We start from the raw sequence: 23,975 nt of genomic DNA on the forward strand, positions 1-23,975 counted from the left end.
ATTTATTTGATTAATTTAGGGCGATTAAAAGAAAAACTTAGAAATGGACTGAGAAGATGACTCGAAAAAATGATAAATAAAAGCTAAATTGTTGGTTGTATAACATTGGCAATGAAACGCAATGCCCAGCATATAGAGCGCTCGCAATTTATTGCTTGAATATATTTTAAATCCAAATGGTTTTATGGTCACTTTTTTGAAGTGCTTCAAGTTTAAAGTTGACGCTAATTTAACGTTTCTCGTACACCCTCACCTGAGGCCTTCCTTGCTTCACCCTTATCCCTGCGCTGTATATTAGCATTCAAGTAAAATATGCTGACTTTAATTTTTTTCAGTTATTCGATTAGAGACAAAAAGTGTTAGTTTTTGATTGAATCAAGTTTACACTCTGAGGTAATATAAAAATTAGGGGAAATAGCGCACTGTTTATTTTATATTTTACATTAGTATTTTCTCTTCTAACTCTGATGGAATTCTTGAAACAACAAAGGATTACTTGACATAACTGCTTTTAAATATTATGATCATTATTAAATTCTTCCTGTGTTAGACCGGTTTGCCAACTCGGAATATAGAAATATTATAAACGAACATTTAGTAATAAAACTTTTTATGAATAAAAACTCCTTTTCTAGGCCTTTTTCCCGCATAATGAAAATCGATTTTTTTCAAAGGCAGGCAGAGCTATTAAAATTTATTATATTTGATATCTGTTTTTCTTTTAAGCACTTTTTTTAAAAGAGATTTAATTTAAAGTATTATTTTGTAATTTTAAGCAAATTTCAAATATACAGCGCTATAATGATAGAGTAATGTTTGCAAGTGTCCGAGTTCAACAGATATGCTTATAGGATATATAGGTATCTTTACATCATATTTTGTATTGTTATTAAGCTTCTATCTGTGTAATCAGTTGCTACAAATGTCATACTTATTACTGTTACTATAAAAGTAAAATGATATTGCTTTAGGAAATATTATTCAAAGTCTGGTATAAAATATTCAGAATCTGGTATGACTGTTATTGCTCTTTTTCCTTTTTAGGCTTTTGGGTATGCCAGCAGCCTACCAAAGCAGCCTCGAATTAAAGCCAACGACCTATCAAAGCTATTGCAGAAAGTTGCAGTACTTAGTGGAGCGTCAGCGAGAACTGTGCGGTATGAATCCAAATGTCTTGCAGACAGTGGGCCGTGGGGCCAAGATGGGAATCGACGAATGCCAACATCAGTTCCGGATGAATCGGTGGAACTGCACAACGTTCAGCAATTCCAGTACCGTGTTTGGAGGAGTCATGGGAGTTCGTGAGTAATTAAAAATATCGATTAGCAGTTCACAAATTTCGTAATTTTTACGACTCGCTCTAGAAAAGCGTCGACTTAATTTTATACGTGGTGTAAAAGTTTTACGGCAGCACGCTCGACAGTTTATGCTCGCAGAGTGAGGTTTTTATCGCGTCGCATGAAGTCGTAAAAGATGGAGGGAAATGGCCATAAAGGCTGCGCGGAACGCTACACAAACAAAACGTTGTGACAATGGCAGATTATTTACAACCCTCTGACGAAGTCGGTAAAAGCTCTTTGCCATAAAACCCATCGAACGATATCAAATAGGTGTGCCGATAACGCCAAATGGTCTCTTCCACCCGCTACCCATCTCTCGTCCTCCCACAATATTGACCTTAATTGAGAAGTTTTCTTCCTCCTCCCGCTGCCTTCGACACTACGGAAAAGGCACATTTCTTCAGCGCTTAGGCCATTGTGTAATCCTGAGATGGCGACCCTTTTCAGTGGCTGTCATATTAATTCATGAGAGTTTTTAGAAGTACTTTGTGGGACAGACTGGGAAATTTCAGCTTTATTTTTCCCATTTCGATCTTCTCACACTAACTGTTACTGTTTGCTAATTGTTATGAGATATAACGCAAATTGTTTTCTTCCCCGAAGCCGTCGTTTCCTTAAATTCTGCTTTCTTTTTCTCTCTAAATATCATTTTTAGAGGGAAATTTAGAAACACATAAGGGATAATTATTGCTTAATAAAAATTGAATTTAACTGCCTTAAATGAAATTTTGATGATTAAAAATTATTTAAATGGAAATAATGTTTGCATAATAACTTATTAACACCGATGTAGAAGAAATCATATTTAAGTGCAATAATAATTATTTTAATTACTTTTTTTAACCTATTGCAAATAAACTTTAGCACTTTATATGCATAATAGTGTTTCCAAACATATGTGAATAAGAGTTACAATTAATTTCTTTGAGATTATTCAGATATATTTCTTTCATATCTAAACCAATTTATACTAAGCACTGAATGCAATGCATGCTAGACTATGAATTTTTAATGGAAATACATAACTGGAAAAAAAATTCTACTTGATAAATAAGCCTGAGACAAATGAATAAAGCAATATTCATATTGTATTTCAATTAAGATGTGATTTCAAAGTATTGGGCATTTTTAATCGATATATATGAGGAATGACTTCTAATTTGTTAGAAAATGTAAATATTTTTGTCAAAATGTATGAGGAATGCTTTGTGATTATGTTATCGATTTAAGATCAATATGCCACCCAGACGGTATAGTGGTTAGAGAAGCCTGACTGCGATACCGAAGGGCCTGGGTTCGAATCCCGAAGAAGGCATGGTTGTAACTGTCCGTCCCTTCATAGGAGGCGATGGTGGCTCGTCTATTAGGTGCCTCCATAATAAAGAGACATAATAAGAAACTGCAAAATTCATTAAAACAATAGGTATACTTTGATTATTTTGATATTTATTTAATATTACATAAATTTTTCAGAATATCTACTTAATTGAGTTGTCCAAACTGAAAAAAGTTACTTAAAGGATATTTCCTCCCCCCCCCGAATTATGTGAATAAAAAAAGGTGAGGCACGTTATAAAAGTTAGAAAAAGTTATAATGGTTCCCAGAGTGAGGTCCTTTAGTTTTCGTTAAGTTCCTTTAATGATGCACATTTTACGAGGTAAATGTAAGGAACTTTTATAATGATTCAACTGCATAAGGGATTTTAACTTTTACTAAGATTCTTTAAATATACTTGCATGCTCTTAAGTATGCAGTTCGACAATTTGTGATTTTTAGCACTAGTATTATCAAAAAAAAAAAATCACATAATAATTCTTTTGTGCAGTTTTATATCACCAGTGCTGCATCAGCCGCAGACAAAACAGTATACTGGCATTGTTGTATGTAAGTTTTGTGTATGTGCCTGTATAGTACATATGTCATCCTAACTTTTAATTTAGGAATTTAGTATATACAACATACATAAACTGGTATTCAATTCAAAAAAGTAAACAAGTTAGTAATCATCTAGCTAAGTGCCTGAACATAATAAGATAAATAAAACTACCGCTTTGTGAAAAAAGGTAAATGCTATAATTGAGTTATTAATCCACTGTAAGTAAATGGTTTGTGCAGAGTTAAACTACTAAATGAACAGTCTTGTATCCTTTTATTCGAGTTTCAGACTTGGTGCGTGAAGGTGCAGTTGCCTCTTGCTCCCTATTTTTTGACTTCGCTGATTTTCTTTGCGTTTTAGTCTATGTGTTAATTGTTTGATCAGATAGCCTGGCTCAGTAAAATTAGACGGCCAGTGCAACTCTGATTCAAAATCCGGTTACGACCACTGCATGACTGCCAACTGCATGACGGTGGATTGTACGCCCCATGATCTATGATTTGTGTTCCTTTGTTTCCATCACATGTCACAGCGGTGCTGAACTGGGCCTGTGAATATCGCAGTTGGACACTAGAACTGTGCGGCCACATACTCTCATCTGTAAGATGAGTATCTATTTAATATCCAGAAGAGTGCCCAAAGGAGAATGAAATGGCGAGAGCCAGGGATACGATATAGGGTGCCAAGCATCGTCGAAAGAGACCACTATAGAGAATGAGGTTTACTTATATGGGCTCTGATAGCAATGATCTTCTGCTCCCATCATTTCTAGTGGTTCCACGACAGCCGTCAGATATCACAACGAAATTCTACACCCTCCTATGCGTCTTTTTACCGCTGCAATGGATACGGACGCGATATTTATGGACGATAACGCCCGCCCGCAAAGAACTTGACTAGTATGGAGCTATCTGGAGAGTAAAACCATTCCACATCTGCCGTGGCCTGCTAGATCATCGGACCTGAGTCCCATATAGCATGTATGGGACATGTTGAAACGATGGATAGCAGGTCAGAGTGCGACGGCAGGAAATCTCCACGAACTCTGACATACATTATTACGGGAATGGGTATTACTGCCACCGCAAGCGATCAACGGCTTTATTATCAGCTTGCTTAGCCATTGTCAGGCATGCATTTCAGCTGTAGGGTATCATACCTATTACTAGTATGATTTTTCCATTATGTATTCTTCCGACCCATTTCTTTTTTCTCCAGGTGATGGTCGTATTACATGCGTTTTTCTATGTCTTTGCTTCATTGTTTGCTATGTTGTCACATCAACCTCTTGGATCAATTTCACGTATATCCATGAAACAGTTCTTATTTTGTTCCGTGTTTTGCCATTTTTTAGCAGCACTGTACATGTTTAGAGAAATGATGGGAAAATCTTTCCCTGGGCGACATACCTATAACAAAATCTACTTTGGGAAAACTCGAAAACTCAACTTTTTCCATCTGAAAGAAAGAAAGATGGAAAGCAGTTAATGCGTTCTAAAGTCGTTGGACACTCGAGGCCCGGATTCTCCGGTTGAACCATCCTAATTTTCCTTTTCATCATCACATTTCTACAGCACCAAAACTTCACAAAGTACCAGCACGACCGATGACCACGACTGCCGGTCGACGTCTGCCTCTTCTCTGGTGAGGGAAATCATCACTTTTCCTTCAAGTAAATCCAAAGGGCTCGTCGTCTTCACCAGTATATAAATAGTGCGATCTTAGTAAGAGGACCAGAAAGGAGGTGTCCCAGCGTTGGCAGAAATTGCTTCTTTTTCTTCTAAAACACCAAGTCTTTGAAAAATATCAAAACATCGGTGAATGCTCCGCACGTCACTTCAGCCCCAGGTTTTAGCCTAAACAATATGCTACACTTTAGCCTCGCCACCAGGCTCCCCTTTTCCATGATCACAACCTGGCATCCTCAAACGTCGGCTCCTATCCTTCAACAACTCTCAAGGTGACGCATTCTACTTGCTAGCCTCGCAGTCAGGTTTTTTTTTTTCAATAGTCATAAGATGTTCTAAATTCAGTTTTCTTGAAAATATCACCCAAGAAAAAAAGCCCCCCCCCACCGTAATGCCAAAACAAGAAATAGTGAAAATAGAGAAGTAAATTAGTTTCGAACAGATCAGATACAGCTTTCTATTAGCTACCAAATTACATAAAATTTTTATGAAGTTGTCGAAAATACCACAACGAGCCAGAAACTAAAAATCCATTAATTTTACGGGAAGGAGGAAGGAAAAATAAAGCAAATTAAAATTAACAAACAATTAAGCTTAAACATTATTAAGCGTAGCATAAAAATCTCAATTTAAAATTAGTAAACATTACGAGGAATAACCTCTTTTACCAAACTAATCAAACAAAAATTAATTTAAAAGAATAAATCGAACGAAACTTAATTTAAGAATTAAGTTTTAAAAAAGGAAATTAAATATAATAAGTTTTCCTCCTTGAAAGTTTTAAAAAGAATTAATCATTATCAATTACCAATTTAAGTAAAACAATTAGAAATTGTATCAATTAAATCCTTAGCTTAAAAATCATGAAAACAATCAATAAATTCGAAGTAATAAATTAATACCAATTTAAAATAGAAACCACGTTTAAATTAAAAGCTAATCAGTTAAAAAAATTAAATATCAGTTTAAATTAACTAACAAGTTGGACAACAGCGCGGGGAAGAAGATTAACAGAGCAATGATTTCTCTTCATTCTTCTTCTTCTTCTTAATGCTATCGTAATCGTTATTGTAACCAGAAGAGAGCACGATTGCTTTACTGCTGAATAAATGGGTGTTACCCTTCAACTGCAACTTTTTGTGAGTGTATTGATTTCTAGAGTGCAGTAGTTTATAGAATAAGTGCTTGAGAAAACTTTCAAGAACAAATAAGTTGTATATGTTGCATTCTGCCGCTGCAATGCTTATATTGAGTTACCTTGATGATTATAACGATTAACCAAAATATAGATTATAACGATTAACTAGTAGTATGGAATCTAATGACTTAATGCGGGTATTTGAGAGCAAAAAACTTGAAAAGAAGACAGGAAAGAAAACTATTGAGCGCATCTGAATTGAGTGTCGGATGAAGTTTTTTCATTAGGGATGACTGGTTTTCAGTCCCTTTGTGAGTGAAATACCACTAAAGAGCTGTTTTGTTATATAGAGGCAATTCTTCATCATGGTCTTTTGAAATGATATATTTATTTTTTTAGCAAATATTAATTATGAATAACATAATTACATGCAGCTAGAAATAGTTCGCAAGATTTATTAAGGAAAAGAAAACATTATCATTAAAATTAGAAAGTGCTCAAAACGTTTCATATTCCTAAATATAAAATTTAAACTTATATTTTGTTCCCGCATCTTTAATTTATACTATATTTTTCATACGTATATATGATCGTCACCCGAAGACCTTCTGATTTAGATCGCTTGCTGTGTTAGCTTAATGATGGTAAAATAAAGCAGATTCATGCTAGTAATACTGGTCGAAAAGAAAGTAAATTCGTGGGTATCCTAAACATATGCAATAATATTTATGCTAATATTTCATGAATCCAAAATGCGTAACAGAGGAAGTGGTATGCCTGTGTAGTTAGGTATTCCACGAAGAATAATATAAAGAAAACAAATAAATAGAATTTTATTATTAATTTATATTAATAACTTATATTATATTAATTTATATTAATAATTTATAATTATATTATATTAATAATTTTATTATTAATTTATATTAATAATAAAATTATTTAATTATAAATTTTCTATGAACATCAAACGTGAATTTAGGTCTTCCGAGGGGCTAGTGACTTATTTAAATTCATCTATACAGGAGCGTTATTAAAAGGTGTGATCACCTCTTAAGGCCATGCGAAGCTTTTTGGGCTTCAAAAGATTTTTTTTTATTTTCGCTGAAGTTAATCTTGAGTTGTGTGGACAAAATGACTCACTTCTGAAGTACAGCTGTTTTCAGTTTTGGAATAAGCCTTGGTGAATGCTGAAGGGATGCAGTTTTCCTATCGATTTTCTTTCCATGTGTCATGAACTGGTTTAATTGCGATCTTTATATCATTTGCCAGTTACAGAACATAGGTCGCGAGTGAAAAACTTTTGGTGCCTTTTCAACGTTACGTCCATCTATAATAACATATTACCATCTCCAAATTTCTCTCTTTAAGTGATAGGAAGAAGGTAGTAACGTATTTCTCTTCTTCTCCGTATACACTGATGCGATAAAAATAAGCTTACATTACCTCATAGATTCAGAGGGTTGTTTTCACGTTCCCAACTCCTTTGTAAATGTGCAAAATTGTGTATACAGTTCAATGGAAAACAAATTGCTGGACTTCTAGCACACAGTAAGTTTTCCTGAGCTTCCTGTAAAAAGTTTATCTGGAAACAGTTTATCATGTGACGTCTGTCAGCTCTCCAAGAGTTATTTTGCAGTGGCTTTCTGAGACGTAATGTAACCAAGTAATGTACCTGCTAAGTAAAGGTTTTGTTAAAAAGTTTCTGTTCTCCATATGACATACTAGTCGTCGTCTAATATCTGATATGTTTTAAAAATTCCCATGTTGCCTGGAGATTACACTGCAGAGTTATTCTCGGACAAGAGAACCTGTTACAGAAAGTAATTAAGAGAATACAAATAGTCGCAAGAAATTTCTCCAATTTATTTCCTGTTGCACCTCCGTCCAATACTGAAAAACTGCGGAAAGATATAAGGTGTAGAATGGGCGTAGTAAGAAAAATTCGCTTAAAAATTTTCACATTTTATTTGAACATATACCGTCCAATGATAAACTTTGAAAATGATAAGCACAGAAACTGATTTATAGATAATCAACGCATGTGGCCAAAACCCACTGGAGCCCAGCTCCTCTACTAAATGAGGGCCCACCAGCGGCAGAGCGGTAAGGTCGCTAAACACAGGTAGTTCGGCCTGAGGTTCGAATTCCGCGAACGTGCTGACAGCGTGGGCGCTTTCGCGGTTTCCCCCATGTGTGACGTATATACGAGCCAGTTTCCCATAAAAGTTTTTAACGAAGGCTTCCTTCCCCTTAGGCGGATAAGCCTAGAGGCTCTGCTGTAATCACATGAACCAACCAAACCTCTACTAAATCTTTACGTGGAAGTCCTAATTTCACGTGGAGTCCTTAACAGGATCAAGCTCCGATGCTTTAATTTATTATTTCACTATTTATTATTAGTTCAATTTATTACTTAATGATTTATTACTTTTTAACTTTATATAGTAAACTTTCTTAGCCTTTTTATATTTTAATTAATATTTAATTAGCTATCGTATATTATTCTTAACCTTATCTGACAGCCGTCCACTGAGCTCTGGTACTCCTAATTTTATAAATTAAGCCCTAAATCTCTATACATGTTACTGCGGTTATGTTTGCCCTAAACCTTGGCTTTGTAGGACTTAAAATGGTGCTTAATTTGGATACCAAAATATGCACGGGTACAGTTTGAAGCAAAGCCGGTACCTGTGCATCTAAATCGGCATATTACGTAACTCCTGATCTTGCTAAATGCTAAGTTTCCGGCCCGAATAGATTCCGAGGAAGGGCATGCGGAGTGTAGTCCGAGGGTCTCCCATCCCTCTTCAACAAACAACCAACTTCTCGAGAGGATTTCGGCTTACTGTGCATTTCGAATGCCCCTTTGCCGCACAGACTTACTATACGCTTACAAAAATCCATGCCCCATATATATATATAAATTATTTAATTAATTTCTCAGCTTACTGCGCGACTCTATTAATTAATAATAGTAATTTTGGAATTACTAAATGTTTATTTATATATATAATATATATCTTTACTCTGATGTCATTCTTGACAATAATGGATTTGCATTCTGCTTGGGCAGCCAGAATTCAGTCAATACTGTTATTCTTAAAATTTTCGCCTATTACGTACCTCAGCATTTCAGTTAATTCTCCCATTACTCTTCAGAATTAGTTCTGAGGTAGAATTAATTTTAATGTAAAAGTATAGGGTTTCACTCCTTAATTAACTTGATTTCATTAACCCTACTAAAACTATCGGGCGATGACTATCCCCGTCTGCGACAATAACAACTGAGTCCGAAGAAGGTTTAAACAACCAATTAATTTAAAACTTTAAACTCTTCGACTTTCTCTTGATTTCGGTTTAACAAATATTAAAGACCAATAACTAAAATTAGATCTGCTTTAGTGTGACTCTTAAGAACCGTAATAAATATTCACAACCTCATGGCTGTGTACCATTGCTCGAAATAAGTAGTAATTCGTACTAATTGAAATTATAATAACGAATTGACACAACAGAACCTTAATTTTATCTTACCTTATTTATATAGTGTAAGTTTCGCTTTCGGCATGACAATAATTTTTGGAAAGCAAATAATAAAAGAAGCGCCTATGAAATATTTTTCGTATAGCTAATATGCCATGCTACAAGCTTCATTAATAAGCCTGCCTAGTGAGCATTTATTTTATTTTATAATCAAACACATATATCCAAGTTTTCCATTAAAATATGCTAATGTAAGAAGAATGTCATCGTGTAAATAAATTTTTGGGGATAAAAAATGTGAAAAATGTACTGCAGCATTAGTTTGAGACCCGAACAACTATATCAATGCTTGAGCGAGAAGACAGCATAACTAGTTGGCCAAATTTTCGAGTACAGTTTGTCTTAGGAAGAAGTTATCGAAGATTTGGGTACACTTTATGGGGCTTTACATCCTGGTTTTCACAACCAAGGGGATAAACAAACCCTGTTCTTGATGAATATTCAAACTGACGTTTATCCAACTAAGCATTCCTCGATTCGTCGAAAAGTGTTTTGAAACTAATGTTAACATCGTAAACTATTTCCATTGCTTAACTATGCATTTTTGAGGCACTTCCCCAACAGTTAACGTTAGTTTTATGTAACAGGCGCACTTTTGCCCTCAGATTCAAACGATTATTTTTCGGCCAATCCAACATATTCGAAAAACGTTCCACTGGCAACATACTATGTAATAGGGTGGGTAGAAAATACTTTTTCTTATTTTTCTCTTGCTATACCTGTACCCAGGAAAAGTTGTATGTCGCCTAGCTATTCAAAATGGAATAAAAAGTTTTTCTATAAAAATATAGCATCGCATTCACACCTTTGAAAAATAGCGGAAATTTTCGTCAATTTTTATACATATTAAATTTACTACTAATCGAAAGGCAACTGCTCATAATATGAATTTGGGGACATGAGGAAGGCGAAAAAAGTTTAAAACCTACATTTTAAAAGTATTTTTTGTTTGTACAAAAGTTAAAAAAACACCTTTTTTTTTTTTTTTTTTTTTTTTTTTTTGTGTGTGTGTGTGTGTGTAAAAATAGCAATATTTCGAAATTTCTGATTATTTTACTACTTTTTAATTTTTAATAAAGAAATGGTGAAGATTGTTATCATTTTTATTTTATTATTCAGAAAAGTGCACTCTAAGGCTAGTAATTTTGGAAAAATTCTGGCACAATTCATCTGGATAGAAGGGTCGTCTCAATTAAGCTGTCTCTTGCGTCAGCGCCAGACACCTGTTTAGATGCTTCGGTCACACGTTTGACACACAGTCCTACAGCCTGGTTGACAACGGAAGTTCTGGTAATCCGGTTGCACCGATATGCCATTCTTTAGTAGATTTTTGATGTCCTCATCTGTTATGTTCTTTAATAGTGGAGGAGAAGAGATACTGCAGCTATCCTACCAAATCATGCTGACATATTCTGTTGCTTCGAAGTTGAGATTTGGCATAATGACGCTTCGCATAGTTTGTCCCTTAGAAAGTGGTCGAGCCTTCAACGATTAGAGCAGGCCTAGTTCTCTGATATGTCTTCCTTCATCCACAATCACTGCAAAGATAAAATTTTTGGGGATGAACAAAGAAAGAATAAATTACTGGGAAAGAAAGAATGAATTCCAAGGAATTACTGAGCTGATTACTTGCAGTAAATTTTGAGTTAGCTATCGTGATGTTCTAATGGTTTCAAAAATTATCTTTGGATAACCTTTTTGAAATTTTTGCTGGTTTTGATTTTGAACAATAGAAGCATGTAACAATTCAAAATAAAGTATACTAACTGCCTAATTTCATCAGTATGATTTTCTAAGCTCAAGTAAAGTCTAAACGTTCGATCTGCTGTCGTCTTGAGTGTTAAAGCGGACCGAGATCATGAGCTGCTAGATATTCTAAAATTGTACCTTATGAGAGTAGAAATATTAAGTAAGTTTAACTGATCCTTGTTCAACATCTTCCTATCAAATCTATGAAATAGCATATGAATCTATCACGTACGTAATACGCCCGAGCGTAGTGACAGCTTAGAGAGACGTAGCCCAAAGACAAACGCGCGCTACTCATGAAACCTTGTGGAAATATTATGTATTTTTTGGAAGCAGGCAAGATGAAAAATATGCAACGTCTCCGCCGGGAATCGAACCGCGGACCTCTGGAATACGCACCCAGCGTGGAGACCACCACACCACGTAGGCATGCCAAGAAGGCGAGTGAAGTACCTTATATACTCCCCCTTTTAAAAGGTGACTGGGGTTTCTAGGGGACCCCCATCGCCAAATCCTGGGTGAGGAGGATCATCATCCAACACCCTTTTAGTTCGTGAGCCACTGTAGAGACATTACGTATTTTTAAAGCAGGAGTGATGCAAAATGAGCAATGGCCTCGCCGGGAATCCAACCACAGACCTCTGGAATACGCACCAGCGTGCAGGCCCCCACACCACGAAGACATGCTAGAAAGGCGGGAGAAATACCTTATATACTCACTCTCTCTGTCGAAGTCAGTTGAATTTGAGTTAAATACTATTCTCCTTCGCATTTGCATTTAACGCAATTCTAAAACCTCATTCTGGTAGGAAGTTATAAGTTGAAGCTAGGTATGACAGGAAAGAAGCATTAACTTAAAATAACTGTAACAGAATTAAAATACACCTTACAAACTTGAGGATGAGAGAATTCAAAGCGTTCAGAGCGAACTAGAGGAAGTTTTTCATTCCCAGAGAGTCCTGATCGGTCTGTTGGAGGATTTGATCCTTGCAGTAACACCAAGTAATGAAAGGTGACGGAACTGCAGTTCACTGAAGTATAGGAACTATAGCCATTGCTGTGGTCTCGCGATGTGCCACTGGATTTGGCAGGTAACACCATTTTTCAAACCAGTATTAATTACTGTTCCGTTGTTCTCTGTTACATTAAATTCTTCAAAAGAGAATCTCGTGTAGAAATATGGGAAATTATGATAGAAGCCGTATCTTTAGCAAATCCATGTAGAGGGAGAAACGTAACCGATATACCTTGATTCTCGTTCTTATATTAGGAAGTAATGGCCCTGTTTTTCAATTCTTCGGAAACGCTTTGAATTAGGTTAAGTTACCATCAAGCCTTCTTTCTTTCTATCAAAGTACAGACCACTTAGTGTTTCCAAAATATATTGATTCTGCAAATCATTACTGTTACTACGAGATGATTTTCTTCTTATACTGTTTTTGTCAACGGCGTGAGAACTATCTGAAACAGTTATCACATACATAGTTACATACATTTATATATACACAAAATTTACAATTACATAACATAGTTACAAAATATTTGATAATTAATTACATAATATTTCACAGTCACCGTTTGAAAAGCTTTGTAGGGATAATTACGAAATATAGCTATTTTTCAAAAAAAAAAAAAAAAAGTTGTGTTTTTTGAACGTTTTGAGCAAATAATGAATAATTTAAAATTACTGACTTTAAACGTTTTTCGTGTTCCTCGTGCTCTTAAACTTCGTACTAGGACCTATAACATTTCGATCGAAGGGAGTTTAGTAACTATAAAAAATTGACGGAAAACGTCAAAATTTCGCCCTTTTTCAAAACTTTAAATGTAATGCGGAAATTAGAGATGTAATTAAATTTGAAAAATTTATTTTTCATTTTGCTTAGCTAAGCGGCAGTGAACTTTTCCTTAGTATAGATATAGAAAAACTAAGAAAAAATGTGTGTCTTCTACCCACCCTATAGTAAACGAGGTAATTTCATGGAGGTAATAGCGGCAAAACCTATGTCGAAAGTGGCAATTATTTTTCTTTTGGAAAATATAATCTAAAAAATGACAAAGGTTCGTATGACCTTTTTCAAAAAAAATTATTATCTTTTAGCTGTGTACATAGTGGTTAAAGTAAACGAGCTTTAGTGACTTTATCTGAAATTCGATTAGATTTCCATCGGAATGGAATGGTTGCTAAGAAGGGCACTTACATATTGTAGGAACCACCTTAGTAGAAGTCGCTAAACTCTGACAACTATACGCATAACAACTCTTTAGGTAACCGTATCCATTGTAAGTTGCAATCCGAAAATTCCCCAAATTTGTCGTTTTTCTGCCAAAAATTGAGAAATTGCGCCACGGTGGTTTGGGTAATATGTCAGTACTCGAAGAAGTTTTTATTTCATTCAATGAAACATTAATACGAGAAAATTTACCTTATTAAGTCCTTCAGAAAATCATTTCGTTCTTTAAGAAAGTAATTGTCGATAACAACATCTTAATTTAGAAGTCAAACAGCAAAAATCAGCGTTATATTTTCAAATTTTCACAGGACTAGTTTTGATGGTTTTACCGAACCATCATCCTCAGCTTCAAAAGCGCAAATGAACGAGATAAGAAAGCCTGGACAGGAGATAAGCCACTGACGCCATCTGTTGATGAAACCAGAAATAAAACATAATTTCTTTAAATGCTGAAAGCAAAGATGGATTGGAATTAAGAAATTATGTTTTAGTTCTGGTTTCATTAACAGATGGCGCTAGTGGCTTATCTCCTGGCCAGGCATTCTTATCTTATCTAATCATTATATCTTATCTCGCTCATTTGCGCTTTTGCAGCTGAGGATGATGGTTCGGTAAAACCATCGAAACTAGTCCTGTGAAAATTTGAAAATATAACGCTGATTTTTGTTGTTTGACTTCTAAATTAATATTTGTTCGGCGTGTTATTGTATCTTAATTAACAGAACGTCTGTTTTAATTATATATGGAATTACCTTATTCTCTTTTGCGTATGTGGTAAAATTGGAATAATTGGTAACATGTCCAGCTAGCAGCTAAAAATATGTGATTTGAATCCGGGAAAGGCATAGCTTAATTTTCGTTTCTCCTGCTCCGAAAAACCTAATGTGTTTAAAGCTGCGACCGAACTAAAATTTACTTGTCATCACCTATATTTGATTAGCCAGGACTTGTGCTTCTTCCTGATTGTTTTTTAATGGGGGAAAAGCTAAGCAATAATTACATGCCTCGGTTGTTGCTTTTGTAAACTGGAAGATCTATAATTTGAATACCCGCTAGGGAAGAGCTGAATTTTCGTATTTTCTTCTCCGAAAACCTAATATCTCTGCTTTCATATAAATCTTGGCCAAATTGATAATCTACTCAATGTTATCTCCAAAGTGTTCTGTTAGTGATTTTTGAGTCGTTTCCAAATCGCTAATGAAACTGAGGATTTTTGGATTTCTTTGACGATAGTCGTTTGAAGAAATATTCATGCATATTTACAAGTATTAAATCTGATGTTTATTTATTGTATGCGCGTACAAATTATAGCAATCAAAATTTCCTAAATTTCATTAAAATCTGCTCTTGAAAAATAAAAAAATTATCAATATTACAGCAAATGATCTTTATTATCTCCTTAAAAAAAGTTAATAAGGCGCAAAGAAAAATATTGCAAAAGAGTAATAAAGCAAATGAAAAACAACTTACAAAAGGTCAAAACTTTAAGTGCAACCAAAAGCAGAAAGAAACAATATTCAGTGAGAAAAGGGTATAAAATATACTGTATTTGTATTGAAATTAGTAAATAACGGAGCATAGAGCTAAGAAAAACTGTAGTAGAAAATTACTACTAATTTAATAAATTTGTAAAATATAGATGACTGATTTTTCGCGCTGCTTCAGGGAGTAGTCTCGAAGAAAAATGATAATAATAAAAGAATGGGGAACATTTTGCAAATAGAAGAGAAAGTAATGAAAGCCAGAATGTTTTAAAAATTAAGGATGACAAATTTTTTTCGCTGTAAAACTGTTTCATTGAACAATATATGAAAATGTTGTATATTATTCCGTAACATAAGAGTTTTTTTTTCAATAGGTGAGTCATAATAGAAATAAGCTTTAGGAATGGTAAACTCAAGCAACTTATTCGGAATGTTTTGATATCACTACATTCTTATTTCATTACAACAGCAACAGCATCGTGGGTATAAAGATTTATAATGTTGTAAATGTTCCGAGAAGACAGTTGAAATACTATAAAATTCGATACTATTTCAAAAATCAAATAATTTGAAGTGAATGAGCTGGCATTTTTAACTTCATATTAGAAAAACTAAAAATTTTACTGCTGCAGGTTACTGCAGATTTATAGGAAAGCGGCTGAAGATCTCTTAAAGATAATTTATGAAAAGAGGCATTCGAGTTACCGAATGACTACTTGAAATGGTGATCCAGGTCTTACGTCTGTTGACACAATTCACTCTTAATTATACGTCTTGAAGCAGCAAAAGCTAAAAATGGAAAATAGATCAGGTACCTTCCCTTTGACATAAAAATGTCCGTATACCTTTTCGATAATCTCTTGCAACGGTAAAGATGTAAATCTCTTTATCAACGATTAGCATTTGCTAACAGAAGGCAAAAAAAAAAAAAAAAAAAAAAAAAAAAAAAAAAAAATTCATGTTTCCTCGTCTGTTCATTGCTGTATTCTATAAATTGTACTGAGTAACGAGTAAAGGGTATAGGATGTTTTAAGACGTTTCCTCTCCGGTCAGACAGACTTATTTAAAGGGTGGTCTTGCAATGCCTCCGAATTTACCTGCGAAGTCAACCTTCTCCGAGTGAGTGAGTGAGAGACAGAAGAGAGTAATATGCGAAACCACGTGTGAGATGGGTGCAGGTGCCGCTCTTTTGTCACTCGGGAAGAAACAAAGGCGCTTTGAATGGCACTGTGCCAGGTGATAAGACTTCTTGTTTCTGAAGTAAACAGTTTAGTTTGCAGCAATGCTATAGCTGTCAGGACTCTTTAATATATGGTTCGCGCGGAGAAGCTGATGATCTTCCCCGAAAGCCAAATAAACAGCCGCGTTGGGAAAGTTTTTCTTCCTTTTTTTTCCCTTCTCTCTTTCTTCAAACCGTTTGACGTAAGACTGAATGTAAAGCTCATTCCAAATTTAGAGCTTCCTTATTAATTCCCAGTTTTCCGGTTCTCTTCCCCCATCGATTTGCTCCGATAAATCGTGAGTGTTTAACGACAGGCCCGGGCGTGGCTCTTTCGGGCCTTGCAATTAAGGAGCCAGTCTCGTTTACCGCAAATCGGTTATAATTACCCGGCGGCCTCGGCCGAAAAAATCAGCACCGGTAAATAGATGGCCAGGATGGGACATCTGGACTGTGCAACCTCTGCTCATCAAAAGGCGCGGGGTCATGCTGAAGAAATGGCACGTCAGCGCCACGTCAAATTAGCGTCGCCCTGTTTCATCACTGATTAATTCTTTTTATGAAATTTTAAGGACTGATTTATTTATTTGTCGACGGTGCCTGAACGTAAGACTCACAAATTACGACGCAGATATACTTTCTTTTCCTTGTATATTTCGATTCTTCATGCATAGTTAACGTAAACGGAATTGAGAACAAACGTAAGTAAGACTGATTTTCTTAGTTTGCCGAGATGTTAATAAGATTGAGATAAATATAATCGATTTAATTTAAAGAAAGGGATTTTTAGATAATGGTTTCTTCATTAAACAATTTATCAGTTGAAAAACAACTTCATTGGCACTTCATTATCTCATAAAACAGTTTCTGAAAATTGTAAATTCGAAAAATATTCTTTTAAACTTTCAATTTGGGAGTTACACTCTCTTTTTACAGGGTTATAGTTAGCGCGTCAGTGTTATTTTTTAAAGAAAAAGCATCTTTTGCGAAGAAATTTCTAGAGGAAATTAATTCGTATTTTTGTTGGACATTGAATTATATCTTTTATTATTCTTTTTTCTGAATTATCTGCTTTTACTCTGCATGCATTATCATTATAGCAAAATAGAATTATTTTCTTACTTTTTTACTCTTTTGCTGTTTATTTTTTAAGCCAAAAATATGATATAATAAATTCTTAACATGATGCCTGAAGAAATATGATGCCTAAAATTTACCTGCGGCAAATTAAAAAAATTTCTTATTTCCACTTTCCAATTTTTACAACTTCTTATTTTCTCAATAAAACTTTACTGATAAACTAAATTATTATAACATTTTACTATTGAGTAAATTTTGGTACTTAAGCATTATCCCGTCGACTAAGACAGCTCGACTCAACACCAGACAGCTCAAATCAACGCCAGTTATGGATAATCGCGACGACGTAACATATTCATAACATCTGCACTTTCATTTGATGTAATCCCGCGTGACTCTCAATAAGCCATCTTTGGCTTTTATGGCCAAGGCTATAAATTTATTGTTATTATTGTAATTTGCTCTTGTATTTTGAGAAAAATTTATTAAAAAGTTCTTTCTATAGAACAGGTTATTTTATGATGATATTATATTCATTTTAATTCGTTTCTTAGGTTTTAATTTTAATAAGCGGTTGGTTTTATAAAGCAGCGATTTTAATAAGCGGTAACCACTGTATTTGCAAGATAAAGATTGTTTACTTGAATTTTTCTCATTTGTATAATACATTCTTCTCAGGGGGAAAAAAATCTCGATTTGTTTACTGATAGAAAAAACATCCTAAAATTTCGTTTAATAAATAAATGCTTAAATTTTTGTTGTGAGAGCCATGCGTAATTCAGTCAATAAATGAAAGCGCACACCCGTAGAGTGAAGCATTAAAAGCACGGACAAAAAGGGTAAGAGCGGGGGGGGAATACCATTAAAACTTCGCGGTAAAATAAACTTACTATTGAGGTTTAAAACCCGTATCATTTCTCCATGCCAGTTTCTTATTCTACGCACACTTCCTTATCACTCTTACGAAATAGAATGAGTTTTTATCCTAGATCCAAAAGGTAACGCAAATGGCATATTAGGAAACCAGTAAAAGGGAAGGCATTTTTTTGGTGTGTGTGTGTATGTGCGTTACCCTTGAGCTAAAATATGCAAGTATCTTCGTGTGGATTGTGAATACGAGAGGGGGGAGGGCAGACGAGAATTCGTCCGTAACGTCCTTGTCTTTTGTTTCTAGCCGCTAGGCAAGCTGTGAAGGAAAGATCGAGAGAGGAAAGAAAATGTAAAAGAAATAGATAAAAAGATGAGGTTAAAAGTTTATTGATGTCACTCTAATGTTTCCACTTATTTGCTACACATGCTTATTTAACGTGGCCCGATGTTTCTTCTAGTAACCTCACATTCATATATAATCATCTGAACGGTTAGTATTTCCCAACTTTATTGCGAACTTCTTTCGACTTTCATAACACCAGTGGGGAATTTTAAATAGATATGGTGTGATACCAAATTATATGTCTATTTGCTAGAAAATAAAAAAATGAATGAACAAGCAAATAAAAAATACTAACAGAAATCTTTTACTTTGCAAAACACGTTGCAGTTTTTGAATAAATATAAAATTTGATATCTTTCTAATAAAAACGTTTTTTTCTTCTAAGAGATTTTTGATGAATTATTCAAATTTAGTTTTGTGTTGCGCAATTAAATTTGGTAATGTTTGATTTGAAAAGCTAAATTTATATAGAAAGAGTGACCTAACTGTTCGATTTCTGCATTTAGTTGATGTATCTGTGTAAGGAATATTCACTTCGGAATGAATATGCTTTTCTAGATAAATGAAAGCATCGACAATTAATCAGTTTATTCTTACCTAATCATCTATACTTATTTTTTTCTGTAACTGGAAACCCTAACTAAATTTACTAGGTTTTTCGTACAGTGCCTGAAACAATTCAGTTGATTTTTCTTTCATTAAGAATGGATTGCAAATCCTAAAGAAAATGCAGTCTGTTTTTGAGGTAATGCATTCATGAATATTCGCTGCTTAAATCTTGAAAAGAACTTAAACTTCATTGCGAATGTCGCCCAAACACAATGGAAGAAGTCCTTTAGAGCCGGGAGTGTGCCAAATTGATTTAGTCTCTTCACGAAATTCCAAATTAATAATGATGAGTACTGCTACATAAATGAATATAGTAATATGTAAAAAAAAAAGGTGTTTAAGTCTCACTTACAGAAAAATTATAAAATATTGTAGAGCTGGGTATCACTCTCACTCTAGCATAAAATGCAAATTTTAAAGAGTTTTAAGGCTCGAAAAATTTATATTAATACACATTTTGAGCCAAGCGAATGATGTTTTACATGTTTTATATCAAGATGGCTATTGATTTGCACTTTAATAATATTATTATTATTACTGTTATTAGTTTGCATTTCGATACTGCATGAGTTAATTTCGTCTCCGTGATCCGAGAGCTTCAAGAACGGGTTGACATGTTTGAGACTTTAAACTATTTATAAAAATGAATATTTTGCACGCATCAAAAAAGGCAGAAGAAATCTTATATTATAATATTTACAAAATTTACTTTATAAATCTTAATCCTTCCTTAATTACTTTCCGCAAACAGCGAGCTACTAGGTGGCATTGTAAATGGTATATAAAAAGAGTTGATCTTCGCACCCAACGGCATTTTCTACCGCAAATTGCTGAGACTGTGGCTGGTTATACGAACCACGAAATCTCCAAAGCCATGGACTGGTCGAGTTGGTTCCATAGCTTGGCCACCAAGATCACCGGATCTCTCGTGTTTGGACTTTTTCCTGTGGGGCGATATGAAAATCCTAATATACGAATGCACAGTTGAAACGAATATGGGTGTAGTCGTCAGGTTCGCCGTTCCTGCCGGCAATACTCGGGAAATGGTGTCTTCGAAAATGTGCGTCAATTCCTATCGGGCAAGTGTGAAGCCTGCATTACAGCTGGCAAAAGGTCTTTTGAGCCCTTTCTTTGAACATGCCCATCAATTACATTCCTTTTCATAAAATGTTTTCTAAAGTATCTACTTTCATTCTTGTGTTAATTATTTAAATGTTTCAGTAAAAATCTACCTTTAACTTCTCACAGTTTGCGTTCTGACCATACATTGCATGACGAATATTGCTCGTATAGCTGCGTTCTATCGCCTCGTAAAGTTTTGCCCTCTTGTTTAGATTCACCCTGTATATGTGACTTTTTTGAAGAGCAATTCCATTTATTAAGTATTTGTAGAATTACATAATAGATATTCGTCTTTTAAGACACGGGAATATTACTTCTAGAATCTAAAAGACACAAATCGAATAGCTTTGTCAAACGTATAAGCCATTATCTTTACAAACTTACCAAGACCACCCTCCATACACAATTTTATTATTCGGTGATGTAAAATAGCAGATGAATTTTGCAAAGACAATTATTTAATCTTTTGTTCCTAGAAAGAATTTTTTCCTTATCATTCATAAATTATTTAAAAATTTTGTATTTTTTATTAATAACGGAAATAAGAAAAGGTGCCTTTAATAAAATATTAATACTGGCAGTGAACGCTCATAACAACTAATGCGTTGCCAAGAGCATGTAGGTTATATACAAGATGAAAAATATTCAGAAAGATCAAAATCAATGAGCTAAGTGATATCATTCATTATAGTCGAAGTTTAAATGTATATTAATTCCTTTATATGTTTTCAAACAAACATGATAATATGGGACATAACGAGCTTATAATAACTGCCATGCGAAAGCACAGCAACAATTATTTTCCATTAGATCGTAAACCTGCAATAGGCATAGTTTCATAAAGCCAGTATAAAACGGACGGGAAACACACTAAAGTGAAACATAAAATTTTCAAAGCAAGAAGCTTGTGTTTGGCGTAGATTTAGTCAAATAGCTTGATGAAGACGGACTTGCACGTGTTTGCCTTCAAAATCGATTGAGTCCTTGACTAAATGTGCGCCGAAAACGAGGTTGTTGCTTTGATAATTTTAAGCTAATATAAGCATGTAATAATACTTTTGATACATAATGACACAAACAATCCTTCCCCATCTCTTGTTTCACAGAATTTTGATTTCACTGTATTTCTCTGCAGCCTTTGAAGTGCCTGTGTTCCTCTTTAGACTCAGATAAGAATTTGACATTTCGGTCATTCGCTATAATCTAGTTTTTCATTTCATCATTATTTTTTTCTTATAGATAACTACTGTCACTTTTTGTCCATATAGATAACTTCTGTCATTTTTTTCGCAGACATTTCTTCAGCGCTTCATGCACAGTTGGTCATTAATTTGTTTACTGCGGTGCATTAAAGACACTACTGATATCTGAGTAAAAGGTCTAATTTTCCAGATATATGCGACAACAGTTCAGAATCAATCATCATGTCGACAGTAGCGTAAAAAAAAGAGAAGTACATTTTTTAGAAGGATCTGTAATCTTTGGTTCATCGGTTTTATTTCAACAATATTAGTGTATCTTTTTACTTTCACTATCTGCCAGTCTTCTGATCATCTTTATTACAATTAACTCCGAGATTATCAAGAATACACAAATAAATATTTATTATTTTTTTTGATGTTATGTCATTATATCAGCTTTAAATTTACTTTCACTTGCTTATTTAAATTAAAACCCAAAATTTAATAAGTTGCTATAAAAGTTTGCATAGCAATTAATGAATTGTTTTTTACTCAGTCGTTTCTTTCTCACATATTTCCCACCTCTCATATTCCCCCGAGCTCTTTCAGCTTATGATTTGGGAACGTCTGATTTAATTGTAACAATGTGCATTGTGTGAATAAAACAAATGAAATTTATATTAATAACGTTAACAGAGGGCATTGAAATGGAGAATATAACAACATTAGTACGTCTCTTAATATGTGCTTTTTAAACTATGTGTTCTAGAATAACTTTTGTAGAGCCCTTAAATGAATACATGTAAAAGCATCTGGAAATATGTCTAACAATTAAGACAGTATATTAAAAAAAGACTCCACGTATAAAGTACGAGGGACACTTGGTATTGCATTCAAGAAGCTAACTACTTTATTGGGGGAAGGTTTTGGGAAATTTGGTGTTACAAAGTCAGATTCTTGACTGGTTGCAGGGTTTTAAAGTTATTCATTTAAGCTGTTCTCTCTGAAATGATACACGTTCCATCATTTTCCCATATCGATTTTCGAAAGATAAAATTATTTAAAAAAGAGGAGCATTCGCTTGTTTAAACTTAGAAATAAAGTAATCAAGGGAGCGGGAATCTATAACATAAACAGAACATTTGTTAAGCTTATCAATATAGTAATGTAAGGTAAAGCAAAAGAATCAAAAGGAGTGGTAGACCGCAGCTCTGTGCGACCTACAGTAAAGCCAGTACTAAGTTATCCGGAACTGTAGCAATACAGCCATAACAGCATAACTATTTGTAATAGCAGAAAGCCGCTTAACTATGCGGCCTGGAATTAGCTGCAACGAGAAATCCAGGCACCGCTTCTAGGAGGGATTCCACTATCAGGTGCAACTCTCATGAAGCGCTGTCCCATCAAGAACCTTCCCACCCTCAAAAATTGAATTTTCGACACTTAGGCAAGAAGACCAACTTGTTTATCAGCCGTTGGAACGCAATATGAAAAGTTCGAATTTTATCCTCACGGACAAATCCATCTGGTCCTGGATATACTTCTACTACTCTTTCGACACCCGGAGAAGTTTCACCGTTTGGCTGGGAAATGTCACCAGCTTCCAGATTCGGCCTATCCTTTGTCCATTTTGAACACGTCTGCAAGGTATATACATATTCACTCCACCACCTCTTCCAGAATCCCTCTTTATTTTTGTATCAGATTCCACCTGGAACGAAGGTCTTGAAAGCTGGTACAGCTGTATTCAGGAATAATTGTAATAGTTTCTTCTACAAGGAAATGAGAACTTAGTGCATCTAAACTTCATAGGCGAATTAATCATGGTCAAGAGGAGAAAATAAGCACTTCTGTCAGTACCTAGTACTCTGAGCACCCGACTGACTTTGCTCCAGTGCCTGCCTAGCATTAGCTGAGCATTAATTGAATGGCTTTCACGCCTAGTGTGGCCCTTCAACATCCTGATTACTTAAGACAAGTTACTCTCGAACTGATTAATAGAATACCTGTTGAGGCGGTTCCGATATATACAGGCGACAGTAAGAATGAATATAAACAGATTGGTAGTGGGACTTTTGTTAAATTTGGAGTGGAAGAAATATCTTTCAAGCGCAGAAATGCCGATTTCGGTTCCGTTTTAAGCTCTGAATTGATTGCTACTAATATGGCTTTGAACTTTGTTTCAGATCAATGTTTATACAAGAAAACCTAGATCTTTACGGACAGCCGAAGTATAGTTCAATACCTAGACAACTGAAAGGAATTAAAGTTATTGAAAAACTCAAGATCTTGTCCCATTCTTCTGTCCTCCCTCTATAATGGATACCGTCTCATATAAATCTAAAATATAGTAATATAGCTGATAGACTAGCAAAGGAGGATAACTTACATTCCTCTGGGTAATGCTGAACCTTAAGCTGTATTTGAGAAGAAATACTTTAATTAACAATTTTTGGAGGCAGTTACCGACGCACTCTACGAAGTCGTAGTACAGG

General features: G+C 34.6%; 1 protein-coding gene across 2 annotated transcripts in view; it reads left to right on the forward strand.

Moving 5' to 3' along the window:
- Positions 1-23,975, forward strand: part of LOC118180983 (protein Wnt-2b-like) — a 200,298-nt gene that overhangs the window by 88,971 nt on the left and 87,352 nt on the right. For both annotated transcript variants that reach the window (XM_035350061.2, XM_085809994.1), the window contains exon 2: positions 1,045-1,301. In XM_035350061.2, the coding sequence (XP_035205952.1) occupies positions 1,045-1,301 (257 nt within the window). The remainder of the gene's footprint in view (positions 1-1,044; positions 1,302-23,975) is intronic.

The sequence above is a fragment of the Stegodyphus dumicola genome, chromosome X2 (assembly GCF_044657685.1).
Source record: "Stegodyphus dumicola isolate Sdum_Otavi_A_Nest chromosome X2, ASM4465768v1".
In the NCBI taxonomy this organism is placed as follows: Eukaryota; Metazoa; Arthropoda; class Arachnida; order Araneae; family Eresidae; genus Stegodyphus; species Stegodyphus dumicola.